The 19,755-nt window shown below is 42.1% G+C and overlaps 1 protein-coding gene across 1 annotated transcript in view; it reads right to left on the bottom strand.

Annotated features, from left to right (window-relative positions):
• AFF2 (AF4/FMR2 family member 2) overlaps window positions 1-19,755 on the bottom strand; it is a 492,304-nt gene that overhangs the window by 143,793 nt on the left and 328,756 nt on the right. The window contains exons 5-6 of the mRNA XM_045994381.1: window positions 7,919-7,955; window positions 7,543-7,576 (exon numbers count right to left, since the gene is read on the bottom strand). Of these exons, the coding sequence (XP_045850337.1) occupies window positions 7,543-7,576; window positions 7,919-7,955 (71 nt within the window). The remainder of the gene's footprint in view (window positions 1-7,542; window positions 7,577-7,918; window positions 7,956-19,755) is intronic.

Here is a 19,755-nt window from a genome sequence, read left to right as displayed (position 1 = left end):
CAGTGTATTAAGGGCTGCACTGGTGGATACTGGGTGCCAAGATCCCAGGGGGTTGCAAAGAAAAGATACAGTGTTCATTTGGATTTACAAGGCATACCTCTGTCCCTCTGGGTCCCCATCTTGGCAGCATATTTGGAGATGTCTATCGAATAGCTTTGAGACCTTCTCCTGTTCAGGCCCTCTTTATGGACATGGATATGAGCCACAAAGAAAGGCATTTGTAGATTTTTCAGGCTCAATCTCATCAAAAATTTGTCAGATTTTTCAACCGATTCTTCAGCTGGAATTGCGCAAGCATCTACCAATTCTACCAATACTGTCCCCCACTTGTCAGTAGAATGGAAGGGATTTTAGCAGCTCTGGGGAGGTGTCAAGAGCAGACCATTTAAACACAGTGCTCCCAACAACGTAACTGTGGCAGATGAGCTGGCTGTTTGTGAAATGCTTGATAAGATGCAAAAGAAGAATGAATAGTTTAGAAGCAGGGCAGATATTCCTTCATAGCTACTCCAGCCTCTACTGGGTTGGTTTGCTTGTTTCTTTTTAATTCCTGGGAATGATCTAGAGGCTTGTCTATACTGTGGCTATTGTTTCTTTGCCTGGAAGACTAGTCGGTACTCTGGTTGATGTGCTCCAGCCCTGTGGCCATCGGGGGGATCTGGGGACAAGGCAGCATGTTCTAATGGGCATGAAGAACTTGGGCTTCTAGCTCCAGATCCCTCATCCCTAGCTAGGGGACATCAGGTGAGGATTTCCCCCAAACCCAACCTGGTTTCTTTTCACCTGGGGCTAACAGGATTGCTGGGATACCCATGTGGGGCCAACACATTTTGTGAGGGTCTTTAGGACAATGAAAGACAGGAGTGCCTGGGTGGCGCAGTTGATTGAACATCTGACTCTTGATTTCAGCTCAGGTCATAATTTCAGGGTCATGAGATTGAGCCCCACATTGGGCTCCACACTCGGGGGGGAAGTCTCCTTGGGGATTCTCTTTCTCTCTCTCTCTGTCTCCCTCTATCCTTCCCCCCACTTGTGCTCATTCTCTCTCTCTCTCTCTCTCTCTCTCTCTCTTCCTCCCTCCCTCAAATAAATAAAAAAAATAACAATCACAGTGCACAGGAAAGTAGCCTTGGTTGTAGCTACATTCAATTATACAAGTGGAATTATTTCATTCTGGTATTTTCCACCTGTGTTACTTCCTTCACTCCCAGTTACATCAAAGAGAACTTGGGGTTGGTTGATCACATTGGGAATAGTTTTTAACATTATTCCACAATGAAGACATAGAAAAACATTTCGATTATCAACCAAGTTGGTAAGCATGAGAGGCCATGGCTGAGCTTCTCATAAAAATAGACCTAAGTATCAGCTGACTTCTGTTGGCTTTAATATGGCAAAATGGAGCTTTCTGGAGAGAGAGAGAGAGAGAGAGAGATGCTATTCCTACCACAGATCACAGAAATCGGCCTCCCAGGGATTTGACATGGTGGTCTAAGTCCCCTCAGAGTCTCAGATCCTTCTGCCTCTCTGAAGAAAGCATTCTATAGGCATGATGACACAACTGAGCTGTTGGCCCTGAGCTGATGACAGACCCGTGCTCACCTACACAGTTCCCATGTCTACACATGCAGTATTAAGATCTAATACTTTCTCTGATCTAAACCAAACTGACAGCTACCATTCTGGTCTGCAGCTGTGGTCAGTCCACTTCATCCTAATGCCTGGGCAAGATCACAACTGAATGGAAATCAGTAGGGACATCTCCAAAGTGTCCATGGAATGGCTTTAGTGTAGGTTAAGGGCATGTGCTCTGAAGTCTGTCTTGTTCTGGCTTTGTACTATAGCTCTCCGGGCAACTCACTCAATGTCTCTGAGGTTTGGTTCTGCCCCCGTGGCATAAAACAAGGTGATTCTCACAGGCTTGTTATCAAGAGACAAACTGCCTGGCACATAGTGGGCACTCAGTTGATATGGCTTAGTTGAGGTACTGGTGTCATCAGTATGAGTGTAACCTTCACTGCGAGCTCTTGGAGGGAAAGACGTGTGAATTTACCACAAGGCTTCACCCCAAGCTTTACACACCAGTAGCTTCATGCATTTTTGTGGAAAGGAAAGAAAGCCTGAATGAATGAATAAAAATGGATGCAAATCAGGTGGAAAAAAAGAGATATTTGACTTTTCCCTGAGAGAAAGAGAGGGAGACGTTGGCTTCTAATTACAGATTCTCACAATCCACCAGAAACATATGAATCTTGGGCACGTGAACAACACAGAAATCAAATCTGATCTTTCAAGATTTATGCTCACTGCGCAAAGACATCCCTGTTTTGAGCTTCTGTCAGGAAAGTGGAAGCCCACTCCTCCCACTGAAGAAGCCTCACTTTTCAGTCTTGGAGCCTGTCAAGCACCAGCAGCTTCAGTGCTTCCTGACATGAACATTCCAAATGCCAATATTGCTTGTTGTCCCATTAGCCAATACACAATCCTCAAAATAAAATCCTCTCGATGTCTGATTACTCTTCTTAAGGACCTCATGCTGATTCATTTCAAACTGTGAATTACCTTTAATTCACAGCTTGAACATGCTGCCAATTTTTGTTTTCTCTACTCCCAGGTGGCTGTCCCTGATGTGGTGGAGAACATCCAGAAAAATATTAAGTTCTTAGGAAAAGCTGGGAAGCTCCGAGATGCAGGGCCTACAAGACAGGCTCAAAGCAAGAGTTGGCAGGCATCTCGGCTTGAAAACTGGAATGGCTACAACTAGTAAAAGCTGTCAAGATGACCGACCAGGTCGTCAGGGCAGTTGAGTTGGGTGTTCGTAAGCCTCACACTCCTCAATAGCAGATCCAAATTCCAAGTGCCAAATCACGGATTCTGATTAAGAATTCATCTGATTAAGAAAATCACAGCCCCATCCCCCTGCCTCACGACACAGTCGCTTTGCTACCAGAGTTGTAACTAAAAAGCAGACCAAACATTTACTTATGGAAGAGTATGTGACATTGCTGGAGACGTGGGCTAGTGTTCCACAAGAGGCCCTGGTGGTCACTGAATCTCAAATCAGATTTTTTCAATGAGGAAATTTTAGATAGGATGGTCAGGGTTGTAATGAATGTGAGGGTTTTTTTTTTTTTTTTTGAGGGGGTTAAAAAATCCAGAATTCACCTGAGAAATAGTATAATGTTTTTTATTGGTTATAGTAAAGTGGAAAACATTCTAATTGTCTTTGTAGTCTCTGTGGTAAGGAACTCTTCCTACCACATAGAGAAGAGTTCAGAAATCGTGCTTTATTTAAGGCAATTTTGAGCAGGTTTGGCTATAACTAACTTCAGCCGTCCAAGTCTTCCATGTTCAACATGCCGAATGGGTTGTTCTGAATCCCTGAACTCATGAACACCCACAATAAAGGGCACCATGGTAGGAGGGAAGAGGCCTGCCTTTAGGCTCACCTGCCAAGGAGCAGCATAACTCACTTTGTCCTTCTGGGCCCTCATAGCCAAAATGTTTCCTTTTCCTTCTAACTAGCACTACCTTTAAGTATCCATTCATATAGTGTACATACCCATCCCCTGCAGGGGAATGGAGACTGGCCACAACTAGTCTGTCTCCATGAGGCCTTCCATCAAGTCTCCAGGTTCATGGCTGGGATGTTTGAGAACCTGTAGCTAAGACTGTAAGTTAAAGAACTGGTTTTATGGCAAGAACAACATTATGGCTACATCTGCCTCCATATTGGGTTTTTATGGAAACCATCCAGATGTTTGAGAGAGCAGGGCTTAAAACATAGGAGCGGCTTGATTAAAAGGGGTTCTGGAGGGTTTCCAACTGGACAGGGTCCAGATGCTAACAACCAAGTATAACAAAGGCGCTGGATACTTGGAGCTTACATCTTCTCAACAGCACTCACAAAATTAGCTCACGTCAAGGACCGAGTACATAGATACACTTGAGTACATGGATGCTGTCTGAAAATGCTTCTCAGGGCGAATGAATGTATCTTATCTGTTCCTATTTAGGATGGCTTGTAAAAGACGAACAAAGTCATGCATTTTTGAAAAGCCACTGTACTGACAAAGAATTGACAAGATATTATAAACTAGATGAAGCAATCCAACTCGACAAAGACAATCCAAGTTCTTTGGGTTTGGTTTTAGTTTTCTCCTCCATCATTCCTCAATTGCTGCATTAAGAAACTAGAAAGTAACACAATGTCTGGTGTGTACATTCAATCCTGAATCTTGTAATGGAAATAAATGGATTTTTCAGAGGCAGAATGGACATGATATTACCACACAAATATATGAGACTAGAGTCCTGAAAAATACAGTTTGACTTTCAGATGCCCATGACCTACCCTCTTTTGGGAGAGGGACCTTTTTTTTTTTTTTAATGTTTTTCTTTTAAGAGAGCATGGCCAATACACCATCTTTTTTTTTTTTTTTTTTAAGTCTATCTCATTTTAGGGAGCTTCACACTGCCCTTTTTTTAAAAATATTTTATTTATTTATTTGACAGAGAGAGATCAGAAGTAGATAGAGAGGCAAGCAGAGAGAGAGAGGGAAGCAGGCTCCCTGCTGAGCAGAGAGCCTGATGCGGGACTCAATCCCAGGACCCTGAGATCATGACCTGAGCCGAAGGCAGCGGCTTAACCCACTGAGCCACCCAGGTGCCGAGAGGGACCTTTTTTAAGAGACTAGAAATTCCACTGGATTTAGAAGCCCTGGGTGAGGCCTGTTCTAAGACTCATAGAGGTGGAGGGAAACAAAAACCATTGGGTCTTCTTCCCTCTAGAACTTATTAAGGGTTAAAGGTAAAGGCACTTTTATGATGTTAAGTCTAATTACTAAAGAGCATAACTTTTTTTTTTAAGAGTGTAACTATTTACTTTTGAATTCTGACAAGTGTTTGTGTGTATATCTTTATGTGTATACACATAGCTCATTAATTTGCTGAATTTCCCTTAGGGGGCTCTATCTGTATATTTTGAAATAAAAAGGTCCCCCATAATTTACACTCATATTATCTGAATCCTATTATCTCAATCAGTGCTTTCCCCCCAATACTATAACTACCATGGAAGAGAGAAGCAAACTCAGATCTTGGAACTCCCCTTGTCTAATGCCCTTGCCTAACAGGCAGTGAGAGTTCTAGACAGAACAGGTAGGACGGCACCCCATGGATGGACATCCCATAAAAAACATTATATGGCAGTGAAGTCTACTGAGCAAGGAAAGACCCAGTTCTCCAAAAGCCAGTCAGACTGCTGGGGTCAGGCCCAGAGAAAGTGTGACTGTCAGGAACACAGAGGGAGCCTGGCGGGTTCCCAGTTTGGATTTGGACATACTTCGATCAGTGTTTTTGTACCTGCTGCCCATGCATGCAGTCCTTACAAACAATCCAGGCCCAAATGGAAGGTCTGCCTTTCATCAGCTGGGAAAGAGAAGCAAAGATGAGGAAAACTAATAATGTCTCCCAGTAATTAAGGGATTCTGCTTTGTAAGACTCTCTACTCTCGCACTGCAGTAAAGTGGCAGGAGCATATCCAGGATATCTGCCAGGAAGGTGTTTCTCCTGCAGCAGGGGCCAACTTTGGGGCTGTTTCCCACCAACTCAAGCCACCAGTGGCTATCTACACACAGAAAGTTCTTAGTTGCCTGGAGGATTACCCTACCACATGGAAAATCCTAGAAGCTGGCTTGAAAAGCACACAGTAGTAAAATAGGGGACAGTAATAGAAATGGCTAAGCAGATAATAGTTTGGAAGCTAAAAGTAAAAATAATAAATCCACACCCTACAATAAAGAAGGGAACTTATTCCAGCTCAAATCTAATGGACAACACTTGGCCCTTAGATCCAGTAGCTAAAAAAGAGAGCAGCTCATTCATAAAGTGGACTCAGCACCTTCCAGCTTTATCGATGCTTCCCATAGAGAACCTTAGTCCTACTGAATTACGCAATACACCCCTGTGCTATGAAATGCCGTTTTCTGGAAATGCAGCTTCTAACTATAAATCACAATTGACAAGTTTATTTCTGTTAGTTACAAACTATTGAAATATTGAATTTTATGGTCTATATGGAAATCAGCATATTTCACAGCAGGAGCCTAATACTCTTGCTTTAGGAGTAAGATCATTTTCCAGTGGAAAAATACTTCTATATTTTTTCAACTCTGGAAACCTGTGTTGATTTCCTAAATGCTCGTGTGTGCGTGCACGTGCATGCACGTGTGTGTGTGTGTGTATTAATTTTATTGACATTTTAATGGGAAGAGGGGAAGGTATGAGAATAAAACCTATTGTTTACTAGAATCACAGAATCACAAGGGGAAGGGCAATTCAAGATGCAATGAATGGAAAAGCTGAAATGAACAATATCAAAGTCAATTTGGATTTCCATGTTTCCACATAATTTGGTCCTTAATTCAGGGTTATGGCTTTATTTTCCCCCTTTCTTACTTTTTCCCCACCTCTTTAAATGAAAGTTCTTGGTTGCTGAAATTGAACTTGGAATGAGAAGGCACAGATCAGGCCAGAAAACCAAATAATAGGACCGATGATGGGGCCAGGGCTCTCGGGGTTTTGCTGTTCAACGGAACTAGGAACACAGAAATGCCCTTGTCTTTCTTAGAGCCATGGTCTATTTAGGAGTCATTCCCAGTTGTTTTAGGCAATTATTTGCGATCTTCCAAAAGGTAAGTGACTTACTTCAAGTGTGCCCTTAGACCACTTGAATGTCATAAATTATTTCATTTCAAAAATTTTCAAGTTATGTGACATTACTCACATAGAAAAGATGACTTTCATTTTCCATTACTAGGAATGGAAGAAGTTGTGAGAGAAATACTCCCTTGATACATTCTTGGACAAATGGATATTACAAAATCTACAGTAGTTAATCTGAGAAAATGGGTTTCTCCTTACCCCTCCTTCAATTAGCATTAATAACAAATGAAGACAGTGCTGAGAGAATCACAGGGCTCTGGCTTCTGAACTTTAACCCAGCATCACGTAATCTCTCATTCCATCTCTTCCTGGCCCTCCTTGCTTGTCTATAATATACAGTCACCAGATGATGTGCAAACAGCAAGGTCTTAGGCTGACTGGCCATAACAATCCACTCAACACTTCATGTCCCAACATGGCTGCTGACATGTATCCTTTCTTCATCCTAGCCGGTCACCCAATCCCAACTGAATATCATGTATGATGAGGTCTGTGGTGGAAGTTACATAATGTTCAGACAACTAGTCAAGAATCACAGGTGTTTTCATATTCCAGGTATTATTAATCCAGCCTCTATTTACCTCACCAGAGAGTCTAATGGTGGCCTCATTCATTTTCACTGTTATTCGTTTATTGTGGGAGATCTCGCTCTCCTCTCTAATTGAACTCCATATTACTATGAGCCAAGGTTCCTATTTTTGAGGAGCAGGAGAGAGAACAAGATTCACTCAGCACTGAGACAATGTTTCCTTGCCAAATGCCCCTGAAGAAGCCTGATTTGGAAACCCAAGTACTCACGCCTCCAGTGATACTAACTTCGTAGAAGCTCTGCTGGTTGGGTCACTCCACTCTGAAAAGAAAGGGCACATGCAATTACTACCCACATTTTCTAGTGTCAAATGATCACTCTGAATGAAATCGGTCTTCAAACATGCAGCCCTTCCAGTTACACACACAGATGCATGTGCGCACGCGCGTGTGTGTGCGCACACACACACCCACACCCATATATATTTAGCATCTTGTCATAAATCACAGATGAAAAAGTAAAGGAACGAATTTGATATATCACAATATGACTTTTTGCCACTGTCAATTCATGTTTTCATGGTATCAGGTAGGAAAGAGAAGAAAGTAGGGGAGGAGATGACATGAATGTTTGGACTAAGTATAATTTTTTAAAAACACCTACTTTGTAAGGTGAATCCTGGAGTCAGGTGTTGGGATTCCTATAAGGAGGAACACATGAAACAAATATTAGTGAAATACTACAGAGGGAACAAAAGGTGTATTTGTTATTGTTGAAGGCAGAACTTGCCTAATGTTTACCAAAAAGAAGACACTCTTAACAATTCCATTAAGTTGGCTTCTATCCCTAGGTCTATTTGAAGGATAAACATTTGCTAGTTACACCTGCCATAACATGACCATAACTGCCATTCCATCAGACTGATGAAATGTGTGCAACATGGGAACGAATGACCCACATGTGTGAAATTCAAGTGTTTAATTTCTCACTTAGCTAGAAATGATGTCTCTAAGGAAGGAAAGGGGCTCTGGTTCAAACTAACAAATGATCCTGGTTTTTGTCGAAGTGTAAACAAGACCGAAATTAATAGATGTGCTCGGTTGCTCCCTTTTATAGGAACAACTCCAATTTTCTACCTTAACTGTGACGCATACATGATAGATGGATCTTGTTTTCACAAGACAAGTGTTCTTAAAACTTCATTACAAATTTGGTGAAGTACAGGAAGCCATTTGAAATATGCAAGTGGAGCACATTATTTAAAGTGATTTAGATTTCATTTTAAAGTCACCCTGCACTCAACTCATTCACTGATTTTGAAAAATACAGATTTCTACACATGGTGCTTTCTGGGAGCATGGCACACCTGTGTGGATCCTGCCCAAACTCGCAAGCAGAAGCACTATGACAATGGACAGGGCATGCATGGCACCATGGGGACAGAAGGGAGAGAACTGACTATAAGACAAGAGCTTCAAAAGGGACACAACGAATTCAAGGAAATACAAGAATTAGTTATGTCCACTGCTGCTGTAAGTAATCTAGTTTTGAAGCCTAATCTTGCCACCCTTTACAAGGAAAAACAAAATCACAGCATCATTTGCCTTTTAAGAGAAGTAATCAAGAACAATAACGCTGTGCTTTCATGGCAAGTGAATGTTTTGATCTATTTAGCATGATTTTGTTGCTAAGGAGACTTCACTTCCAGCAAGATCGCCACTCCAGAAGACTACCGTAAACTCCACATGAGATGGAAAAGGCTTCTCAAAGGCTTCTCTATCCTCACTTGATAGAGAACTGACTTTTGACAGAAAACTCTAACATGGATGGCCATTTGATTCCCAATCCTTAGCAAATCATAGATGGCAAGGAAGAGGAAACTGTCCTAGAGGCACAGCCACTGGGAACACTGAGACATGAAAACCGACAGCAAAGGAGGCCAAAGAAGATAAAACAGCCAGGTTAGAACTTAACAAAGCACGGGAGTCTATGGCTATTTAATATAGAGGCAGGCATTCCAACCCATCTTAATAGCTCCTGAGGGCATAATTACAACATAGTCCAATAACTGGTGCTCATCATAATGTCTAAATTACCAAGAAAGACGAAAGTATGTTTAGTAGAATATTTATAAGGAGTCAGAAAAATATTAATTACATCTCAAAATGATTCGTATTACATGATTCCTATGGAAGGATGGGCCTTTGGTTATCCAAGAATTTTGATTGATCAGAACACCTCATTTCTTTCCCAGGATGCCAAATAAATGAGGGGTTAACCATTTGTATGCCCTTCACTATATACAATATTTCTACCTGTTATTTTTTACAACGGATTTCATTACAATCATATGGGGCAAATTTGGGTTCATATACCACTGGGAATCAAACGAGAAGTTCCAAAGTCAAATAAAACAAACACTTGGTTAGAGAGTGACACATGCAGCTAGCCAGTCCCTGTACAGGTCGCAGGAAGATGGCCTGAAGTTTTAATCTTCATCCAAGTATTCTGGACTTTAGGCCCGAACAGTCAGTTGTTCAAGGCATTGGGGCAGTGATTTATGAAATGAATTTGAGGATTGCATTATTTATTGCATTTGGGTTACTGGAGTTATACATTCTTGATACTTTTTTTTTTTTTTAAGTAGGCTCTACACCCAACATGGAACTTGAACTCACAACTCTGAGATCAAGAGCCGGATGCTCTATTGAGTGAGCCACCCAGGTGCCCCTTTATTAATGTTTTTAATGTTGAGCTGCATAAGACTTTTTAAAACCAGAATTCCAAACAAATGAAACACCTTTGGATAACACCCAAGTTACCGTACAAACACACCCAATCCCAACTGGAAATAGCTTGGCTGTGCGAAAAATCTGCATTGTTCATGCCATAATTGTTGATGCCCATAATATAATTTGTTTTAAAAAGAGGCCTGACTTTGATCTGTGTGTTTCTTTCATAGACATGTCACATAAGTAATTTTAGTAACAGAATATAATGACATCCAATTGTTTTCACAAACTTAAGTGAGAATATTTTCAGTAATAACTGTGATGATAAGCCCATAATCAGACACTCCCACAGGATCTTGGTCCAGAGCAGTGACTGGCAAACTTTTCCTGTAAAGGGCAGGATAGTCAAGATTTTAAGCTTTGGGGTGGGTGGGGCATATAGTCTCTGTCACAAGTACTCAACTCTGTTACTGCCCTGCAAGAGCAGTTGCAGCTGATATGTAAATGAACCAGTGTGGCTGGATTCCAAGAAAGCTTGAGTTATAGACACCAGAGTTGGATCACCTCTGCAAAGCCTTTACTGAACTTCCCCTGAGGACACTATCAGTTCCCTCACTTCTGCTCAGCAGTGTACTCCCTTCCTTGTGAGTCCTTTTATTCCTTCTGAGAAAAGGGCATTTTCAATTTGGAATGTGAGCATATATTTCAGTAAGTTGGCTCTCGGCTCCTCCGGGCCGGAGACTGGGAGGCCGCCATTTTCATTCCCGTCCTCCGGAACTCTACGGAAAGCGTTCAGGGAACAGAAGCTCCCAAAAGCGAACCTGAGCCGATTACTTAGTTCGGCAGCCGGTAAGGGCGGTGCAATCCCGCCTCGGGCAAAGACACTTGAGAGTCACTACAACAGGCCCCTCCCCCAGAAGATCAACAAAATATCCAGCCAGGACGAAGTTCATCTATCAAGGAGAAAGCAGATTCAATTCCTAAGACAGCAGAGCAATTCCAGAGGAGGAGAAAGCAAAGCACGGAACTCATGGCTTTCTCCCCATGATTCTTTAGTCTTGCGGCTACTTCAATTTTTTTTTCTTTTTTCAATTTTTTTTTCTTTTTTCTTTTTTCTTCTTCTGCTAAATTTTTTAAAACTTTTACCCTTTTTTTTAACGTTTTTTGACTAGTTCATCTAAATATATATATTTTTTTCTTTCTTTTTTATATTTTTTTATTTGTTTTATTTTTAAAATTTTTTTTTCTTTTTTTTTCAGAAGCTGTTTTTATCCCCTTTCTCCCCCCCACAATTTGGGGTCTCTTCTGATTTGGTTACAGCGCATTTTTCCGGGGTCTTTGCCACCCTTTTAGTAGTTTATTTGCTCCTTCATATCCTCTTATCTGGACAAAATGACAAGGCGGAAAAAATCACCACAAACAAAAGAACAAGAGACAGTACCGAAGGCTAGGGACCTAATCAACACAGACATGGGTAATATGTCAGATCAAGAGTTCAGAATGACGATTCTGAACATTCTAGCCGGGCTCGAAAAAGGCATGGAAGATATTAGAGAAACCCTCTCTGGAGATATTAAAGCCCTTTCTGGAGAAATTAAAGAACTAAAATCTAACCAAGTTGAAATCAAAAAAGCTATTAATGAGGTGCAATCAAAAATGGAGGCTCTCACTGCTAGGATAAATGAGGCAGAAGAAAGAATTAGTGATATAGAAGACCAAATGACAGAGAATAAGGAAGCCGAGCAAAAGAGGGACAAACAGCTACTGGATCATGAGGGGAGAATTCGAGAGATAAGTGACACCATAAGACGAAACAACATTAGAATAATTGGGATTCCAGAAGAAGAAGAAACAGAGAGGGGAGCAGAAGGTCTATTGGAGAGAATCATTGGAGAGAATTTCCCTAATATGTCAAAGGGAACAAGCATCAAAATCCAGGAGATGCAGAGAACCCCCCTCAAAGTCAACAAGAATAGGTCCACACCCCGTCACCTAATAGTAAAATTTACAAGTCTTAGTGACAAAGAGAAAATCCTGAAAGCAGCCCGAGAAAAGAAGTCTGTAACATACAATGGTAAAAATATTAGATTGGCGGCAGACTTATCCACAGAGACCTGGCAGGCCAGAAAGAGCTGGCATGATATATTCAGAGCACTCAATGAGAAAAACATGCAGCCAAGAATACTCTATCCAGCTAGGCTATCATTGAAAATAGAAGGAGACATCAAAAGCTTCCAGGACAAACAAAAACTGAAAGAATTTGCAAACACCAAACCAGCTCTACAGGAAATATTGAAAGGGGTCCTCTAAGCAAAGAGAGAGCCTAAAAGTAGTAGATCAGAAAGGTACAGAGACAATATACAGTAACAGTCACCTTACAGGCTAATAATGGCACTAAATTCATATCTCTCAATAGTTACCCTGAATGTTAATGGGCTAAATGCCCCAATCAAAAGACACAGGGTATCAGAATGGATAAAAAAACAAAACCCATCAGTATGTTGCCTACAAGAAACTCATTTTAGACACGAAGACACCTCCAGATTTAAAGTGAGGGGGTGGAAAACAGTTGGGAATTTTCAACTGTGTCTGTTTTTGTAAGTCTGCAGGCTCACTGACTCTCTGAGCTGAAAACCCCATGGGGATTATATGGTACAAACAGGCCTGCGTGCACAGACACACACACAGACAGCACAGATGGGGAAACTGAGGCTCATAAGAACTGAAGCTGGACCATCTGACTAGTGATTGGCAGAGCCAGGATTAAAAGAAGCCAGGTCTGCAACCCACAAGGCGATTCTCTGGCTCTAACATGAATGTACAATATGGATGCTTTCCGAGAGGATGGTGTCACCTGGGTCCGGCACGAGTGCTGAGGGAAGGGGGGCACCTAGACAACTGTATTTACTGTACATGGCCATGTTTTGGAAAATGGACTTTGAACCAAGGCATCTGTAAACCTGTGTGATAAATGCATCGTCATAACACCTGAATCGAAAGGCTGGTTCGCTGATTTATTAGCTGGGTGATTCAGAGCACATTAGTTTACTCTGTGCCTCAGTTTCCTCATCTGTGAGTTACGGAGAGTTGAATTACCAGTCTCTTTGGGTTTCAATGAGGATTGAATTATTTACTAGATATGATGTGCTTAGAATGAGGTGATGCACATCACAGCATTACGGTGCTGATGTACTTTTCTTTCAAACCAACATTTTGGCAGGAACCAAGTGAAACAAAAGAGTGGGTGTGTATCCATCCTGGTTTCACCATTTCATGCTAGTTGCCTCTACCTTTATCATGGGGTCGATGGGAGCACAGATGATTGGCAGAAAATGCAACTTGTGCTTGATTCCAAATTGTGCACTTACTACAAAAGCCCATTTAAACAACCAGTTCTATTGTATACACTTGTAAATGTCAAAATTGCAACTTGCCCAAATTATCTCCAAAATTGGAGAACACAGCTGAAAACACTGCAATTGCTGAACCAGGGATGGATTCAACACCTGGAATGTCTGGATGGATCCCTTGGCAGGGATGTTAGGGAGAGGACCCCAAGCCCAGAGCAGCCTAAGGAGGGGCAGTGGGAGTGCAAGAGTGAATGACACACACACCAGACCTGGAAAGAGAGGGTTGCTGCTCACTTATTTCTGGCCCCTTTCGAATGTGGGCAGGGATGACTAAATGCAATTTTGGCCAATGTTGTTAAAACTCATGACCCTAGAGACCAAAGAATGACTCGGTTCCTCCTTCTACAAATAGTTTAAATTCCTTGACTGGTACTCAAGTTCTTTTATAGAGATGCACTCATTTGCCTGGGGTTCAGATCTCTCTCCGCTTCCCATCACATGAACTCTGAACCAGCCACTTGAGACCACATCATTATGGATCATGCCATGATCCTACATCTTCTCGTGCCTTAGCCCATCCTGTTCTGCAGTGAAGTGTTCTTCTTTCCAGTCCTTCTCCACCTGTCAAAGTTGTAGGCATCCTACAAATTCTACCACCTCTCCGAGCACTTCTTCAACACCCAGGGACTGTTAGGTACTTCTCTGAACCTCCAATTCTCTGTGAAGACACTTCCTGCACTCTTTTGTCATTTAGCTGATAACCCATGGAGGGTTTTTTCTTCATCCCTAACTTTAAGTCTTATTATATGACCTCAGAAAATGGTTTCTGGATAAATGGATGGATGGATGGATGGGTGGATGGATGGTTAATTGGATGGAAAGAAGGAAGGGAGAAAGACATTACTTTTTCTTTTAAAGTGTGTTATTAGAATAGCCATGGTGGTTTCAGCATTTTAAAAACTGATGGTGAGAAAAAAATCTTACTGGAAGCAGGTGAGGGAAAAAAATAAACATTTGAAGTTCTATCAATATGATGTGTTGGCGTGTAAAGATCTGTGTGCTTATGAGCCAGGACTGGAAGGTGATAAACAAAATTGAAAATTGACCCATTAGGGTGAAGAGTATAGGTTTTTTAATTTAAAAAAATCTTAGATGTTGTTACATCACCTAGTTGGTCTTCTTAAATGGATGAGCTCATTCTTGTGATTCATCAGTTCTGGCCACAGTAACTTGGACAGTGACAGGGCTCTAGGTAGTACAATATACAGGTTAGCATCTGTGTATATATGCTCTGAAAGACTCTCCTTTGGGGGGCACCTGGGTGGCTCAGTAGCTTAAGCTTCTGCCTTAGGTTCAGGTCCTGATCCTGGGATCCTGGAATTGAGCCCATTATCGGGCTCCCTGCTCAGTGGGGAGTCTGTTTCTCCTTCTCCCTCTGCTCGTGTTTTTTTCTCTCTCCCTCTCACTTGCTCACTCTCCCTCTCTCTCAAATAAATAAATAAACTCTATAAAAGAAGACTCTGCTTCAGGAAAAGGGAGATTTATATTAACATTTCAAGGGGCAAGAGGAGGTCTGGATTTTTGTAAAGGTTTTATTTATTTGTTTTAGAGAGAAAGGGTAAGCAGGAAGTGGAGCAGATAGGGAGGAAGAGGGAGGGAGAAAGAATCTCAAGCAGACTTTGTGCTGAGCATGGAGCCCAATGCAGGGCTTGATCTCATGACCCTGAGACCATGACCTGAGCTGAAACCAAGAGTTGGATGCTCAACTGACTGAGCCACACTGGCACCCTGAGGAAATCTAGATTTTATAGCAATAGAATACCAAAGCCATCGGTATTTTTAAGACTCCAATTGGAAGACTGGTACAACTGAAATAAGATAAAGGAAAATGGAGGTAGCAAGAGAATTGACCTGTCCTGGTATGCAAAGTGAGTTCTTCTCGGAGTTTCTGGAAGTATGCATGGCAGTGAGAGGAGCAGGCCAGGAATGGGTCATCTCCTGGTGAGGAAAAACAAAGAAACTTTAATTTGGGGCACTTAGCAAATCAAATACTTTCTTGGCACTAAATATAGTAGGGTCCTTTATAAATACTTAAGGACTCAGCTGGCCTTATTTGTTTTCAGGAGAACTTAAATCAATTCCATCTGCTCCCCTGCCCTATCCTGGTTCTGGAAGCCTATCTATGACACAAGAGGCCATCTGATATCCACTCCCACAGAGCCAGGAACAGGGAGCTCACTAAGTCTTGAAGCAGCCTGTCCCACATTGAGACAGACTGATCACACTATTGTGAACTAAACGGCTGTCTCCCAGGAGTCACTCCATAAGGATCGTACTTTGGAACCACACAGAATATATCTCATCTCCTCTTCTTTCACATGGCAAGCCTTCAGCTGGTGGAAGACAACAATCCTATTCCCTGGTGCTGCCTTTCTCTAGTCTGAGACATTTGTAGCTTCTTTATTCATTCATTGGGAACCTTTAACTTTTCTTCTAATGCTTGGGTTCTGCATTCTGTCAACTCTCCTAGGTGCTTCTAGGAAGGCCTTCTGATGGCCTGGGGCTCTTCCAGCTCCTGGTATCCTGTTTCCCATGTGATCTTCCCAGGTCGGCGGGGGTGGGGGGGTGGCCGGCATTACAGTCACTACCTTTGCTCCCTCCCTCTGGATACTCTGATACTCCTTTCCCTTGGTGGAGCCTCACAGTGACAAGGTTGGGTATGTGTTGTTGATTTTTCCATGCAAAGACAAGGCCACTGAGGAGAATTTGTTCTCATTCACAGAGAAGATTACTATGAGATTGGTAGTGCCATTCCGCCCAGCCAGACACAGGGTGCTCCTGTGAGTTCGAGTCTCAACGTAGGAAGGAGAGGTCCCTGCAGCTCCCACTCTCCATTATCAACAGAGGCACCTTCTTGATTCCTTCAAACTCTCAGCTTGAAAAGAGCCACTGTTCAAATCTTGCTTGAGTCTTAGGGCTCGTGGCCAACATGATTTACTCAAAGAAGAAGGGTGACTAAATCATAGGCCTAAGGTCCCAGCACCAGGGATGACACAGTTTGTGAAGCAGGAGCAGACCAGCCTGTGTTGCACTCATCAGACATTCTGGTGTAGAAACACTCAACATAAAAACCAGTGCAATAATGGACAAAAAGGAGAGCTTTGGGAAGGAGTAGAGAGGATCAAAGTTTATGAAAGGTCTATTTTTTTTTTTAATGAGCCAGTTACATAACACTTTCTTCCCATCTTTACTGGTAACATAATTAGTCATTTCAAAGGTAATATTAATAAGAACTCTCAGGTAGCACTAAAACATGTCCCCCCCCCCCCTTCTATAATTAACCAGTTCAAAAAGAGCCTTTGATGTATGAAGAGCTACTTCATGGATTCATTCACAGCAGCAGTGCTGAAGCAGAATTCGTAAGTATGATTCAGACAAGGGCTGACACAGATTGGAGTCTACCTAGCACTATTTAAAAGGAGGCGCTAAGGACATTAAAAATGCATATGAGATTTAGAGGGGATGCTTAACCTACTTAAGAGAGAGACTATTTGCAAGTGTTTTTGAGTTGTGCATTTGTATGCAGTTGATAATGTTCCTATGCTACTTCTGCATTCATCAACACTGGCCCAAAGTAACTCTCTGCGACAAGAGTTGGAAGCCTAATTCTAATTACTGAAGGATTTATTTTACATTTTAGGTGTTTTCTTTTACTGATGAAGGTTGGTCTTCTCCAAAATCTGTCCCAAATAAAACATACACATCTTATTTAGCCAAGGGGCAGGAAGGATGGGATCAGGAAGAGTTGTCTTTTATCAGCAACTAGGCAGTGCCCCTGGGTTTTTGAAAAGGTGTTTCAGGGGCACCTGGGTGGCTCAGGGGTTAAGCCTCTGCCTTTGGCTCAGGTCATGATCTCAGGGTCCTGGAATTGAGCCCCACATTGGGCTCTCTTCTCAGTGGGGAGCCTGCTTCTCCTTCTCTCTCTGCCTGCCTCTCTGCCTACTTGTGATCTCTTTCTCTCTCTCTGTCAAATAAATAAATAAAAATCTTAAAAAAAAAGAAAATGTGTTTCAGACACCTGAAAAGATGAACTCCCTCCTCAGAGGTGTACCCCTCTCCCCCAGGTCATCTGAATTTATTCTGTGGCAGAACGGGGTTATCTCAAATCGCTGTCCAAGCATGCCACATTGCTGGCCAGGCCACATGGAACCATGACCGCGTTTGCGTTTTCAGCAACTAATTCTCTATTGGAAACGTGAGATTTCAGGAAATGGCAAGCCAATTCCGTGTTACCACTGATGCATTTGATTAAAGCACAGAAAGTGTAGTTGAAAGGAATATAATTTCCTGAAAGGCTATCTTCAGCAAGAAACTTTGGTGCAAGTTCTTTCACTTCTCAAAATGAGCTAGACCTGTAAAGTGTGAAAGGCTCACAGCAGATTTTCCATTGTCATCCTTTTCATTCACACTTGAAGGATATTAATCTATTTTTGTTCTTGCTATTCTCAAGATAAGAATACCCATGCATCCCGATCTAACTATACTAAGTCTGCCTGTTCATCAGGTAGAGATGAGCACCTGCTGCAGAGTGTTGACAAAGCTTCTACAACAGGCTCCAGAGCTGAGCACCCGTGCTGAACACTAAGCACCACTCCCATTAACAACACACATGTAGGCATGCATGTACATGAGATGGGTCTGAAACTCCTTAATCTCCAGGCTCCCTCAATCCTCCCCAAGACAGAACTAAAGCAGGGGCTCATCTTGCCACTGGACAGTGGTAAGTGAATGCTAGGGACCAGTTCCAAAGCACACATTCTTTCCTCTACCCCAGATAGGTTGACTATTATTGTAGAGTTGACTACCACGGTTAATGGAGAAAGGACAAAGGAAGAAATGATGTGTTATCTTTCAGCATTTGACAAAGAATAGGTTTCACAAGCGACGGAGAGTTCTATGTGATCTCTAACCATGGGATGGATGCTTAAATTAGTGTGAACTGAAGACTTCAATGTCAAACCCAGAAAAATCAGAAAAGGCCCAATTTTCTTTTTCTTTTTTAAAAGATTTTATTTGTTTGTTTGTTTATTTGTTTAGAGCACGAATTGGGGGAGGGGCAGAGGGTGGCATTGAATCTCAAACAGACCCCATGCTGACCGCAGAGCCCAATGCAGGACTCGATCCCATGGCCTTGAGATCATGACCTAAGCTGAAACCAAGAGTCAGACACTCAACTGACTGAGACACCCAGGCATCCCTCTCTTTCTTTCTTTCTTTTTTTTTTTAAGATTTTTTTTAATCGACTTGAGAGGGGTGGCGTGGAGGGTCCCAGGGAGAGAATCTCAAGCAGACTCCTCCCGAGTACAGGGCCCAACAGGGGGATCAATCTCCTGACCCTGAGATCATGACCTGAGCAAGAGTTGGATGGTCAACCAACTGAGCCATTCCAGTGGCTCAGATAAGGCCCAGTTTTCCACGAGTGATTACTTCTACACCATATTATCCATATCATGGTTCATGGCTAGAACTCTGGTGAATCCAAAACAACTTGTGGGAAGAATCACTTTGTTGGACTTAGACACACAAGCTGGGTGCACCAATGGCTGAGGAGCAGAAGAAAGTCTGGATTCCACACTCCCCTAACACAGAGCTATCTGGCTGGCTGTTCTTTGTAGTAACTAGGATGTTGTCCCAGCCTTGTCTTCCTCAACTTTGTATCTCCAGTGCCTAGTATGTAGTGACTAGTTAATATGAGATATTCTTATTATTAGTGTCTGAAGTTTCTGTGTTTGAATTAATAATAAGAATCATAGCAAGATTCACCAAGCACTTAGAGTGTGCCAAGCACTCAGTTTCCACACTCAGTCTTCGTATGCTACAAAATAAAGAGACAGGAGTTACCATTATACTCCTTTGGAGACACAGGAGATCAAGTGACCTATCTAAGGCTACACAATCAGTAAATGGCTGGGTCTGTTTTATTCTACTAACTTCTACCAAATATTCATTATGTATACGACCCTGGGATCTAGAAAGGATACAAAGTCAAGCTCCTCCTTGAGAAGAGCTCACTTTGCTTAATAACATGCTAACCACCTCCAAAGGGGAATATGCCCAGGTGCTGGAAAGAATCTATTGTGTGAGGCTTTTGGGAAAGGCTTCATAGTGAAGGTGAGAGGAGCCGAGCATGTGCACATACATGTGTGTATGTGTGTGTGTCTCCATGTGTATTCCTTTCAGAGGAACATTCTATGTGGTAGATGTTCAAGTGGTGTACGTTTGGGTTAAACAGCATAACACAAATATTAAGGTCCTTACCACGAAGATTTAGCTGAAGATTTAACCACGAAGATTAATTTTTCATATAACTATATTCATGAATGAAATGGTGGGATCTTACATATTTCATTATTGTTGT

This window comes from Meles meles, chromosome X, assembly GCF_922984935.1.
Source record: "Meles meles chromosome X, mMelMel3.1 paternal haplotype, whole genome shotgun sequence".
Lineage (NCBI taxonomy): Eukaryota > Metazoa > Chordata > Mammalia > Carnivora > Mustelidae > Meles > Meles meles.
This window is presented reverse-complemented; position numbering and strand designations above follow the sequence as displayed.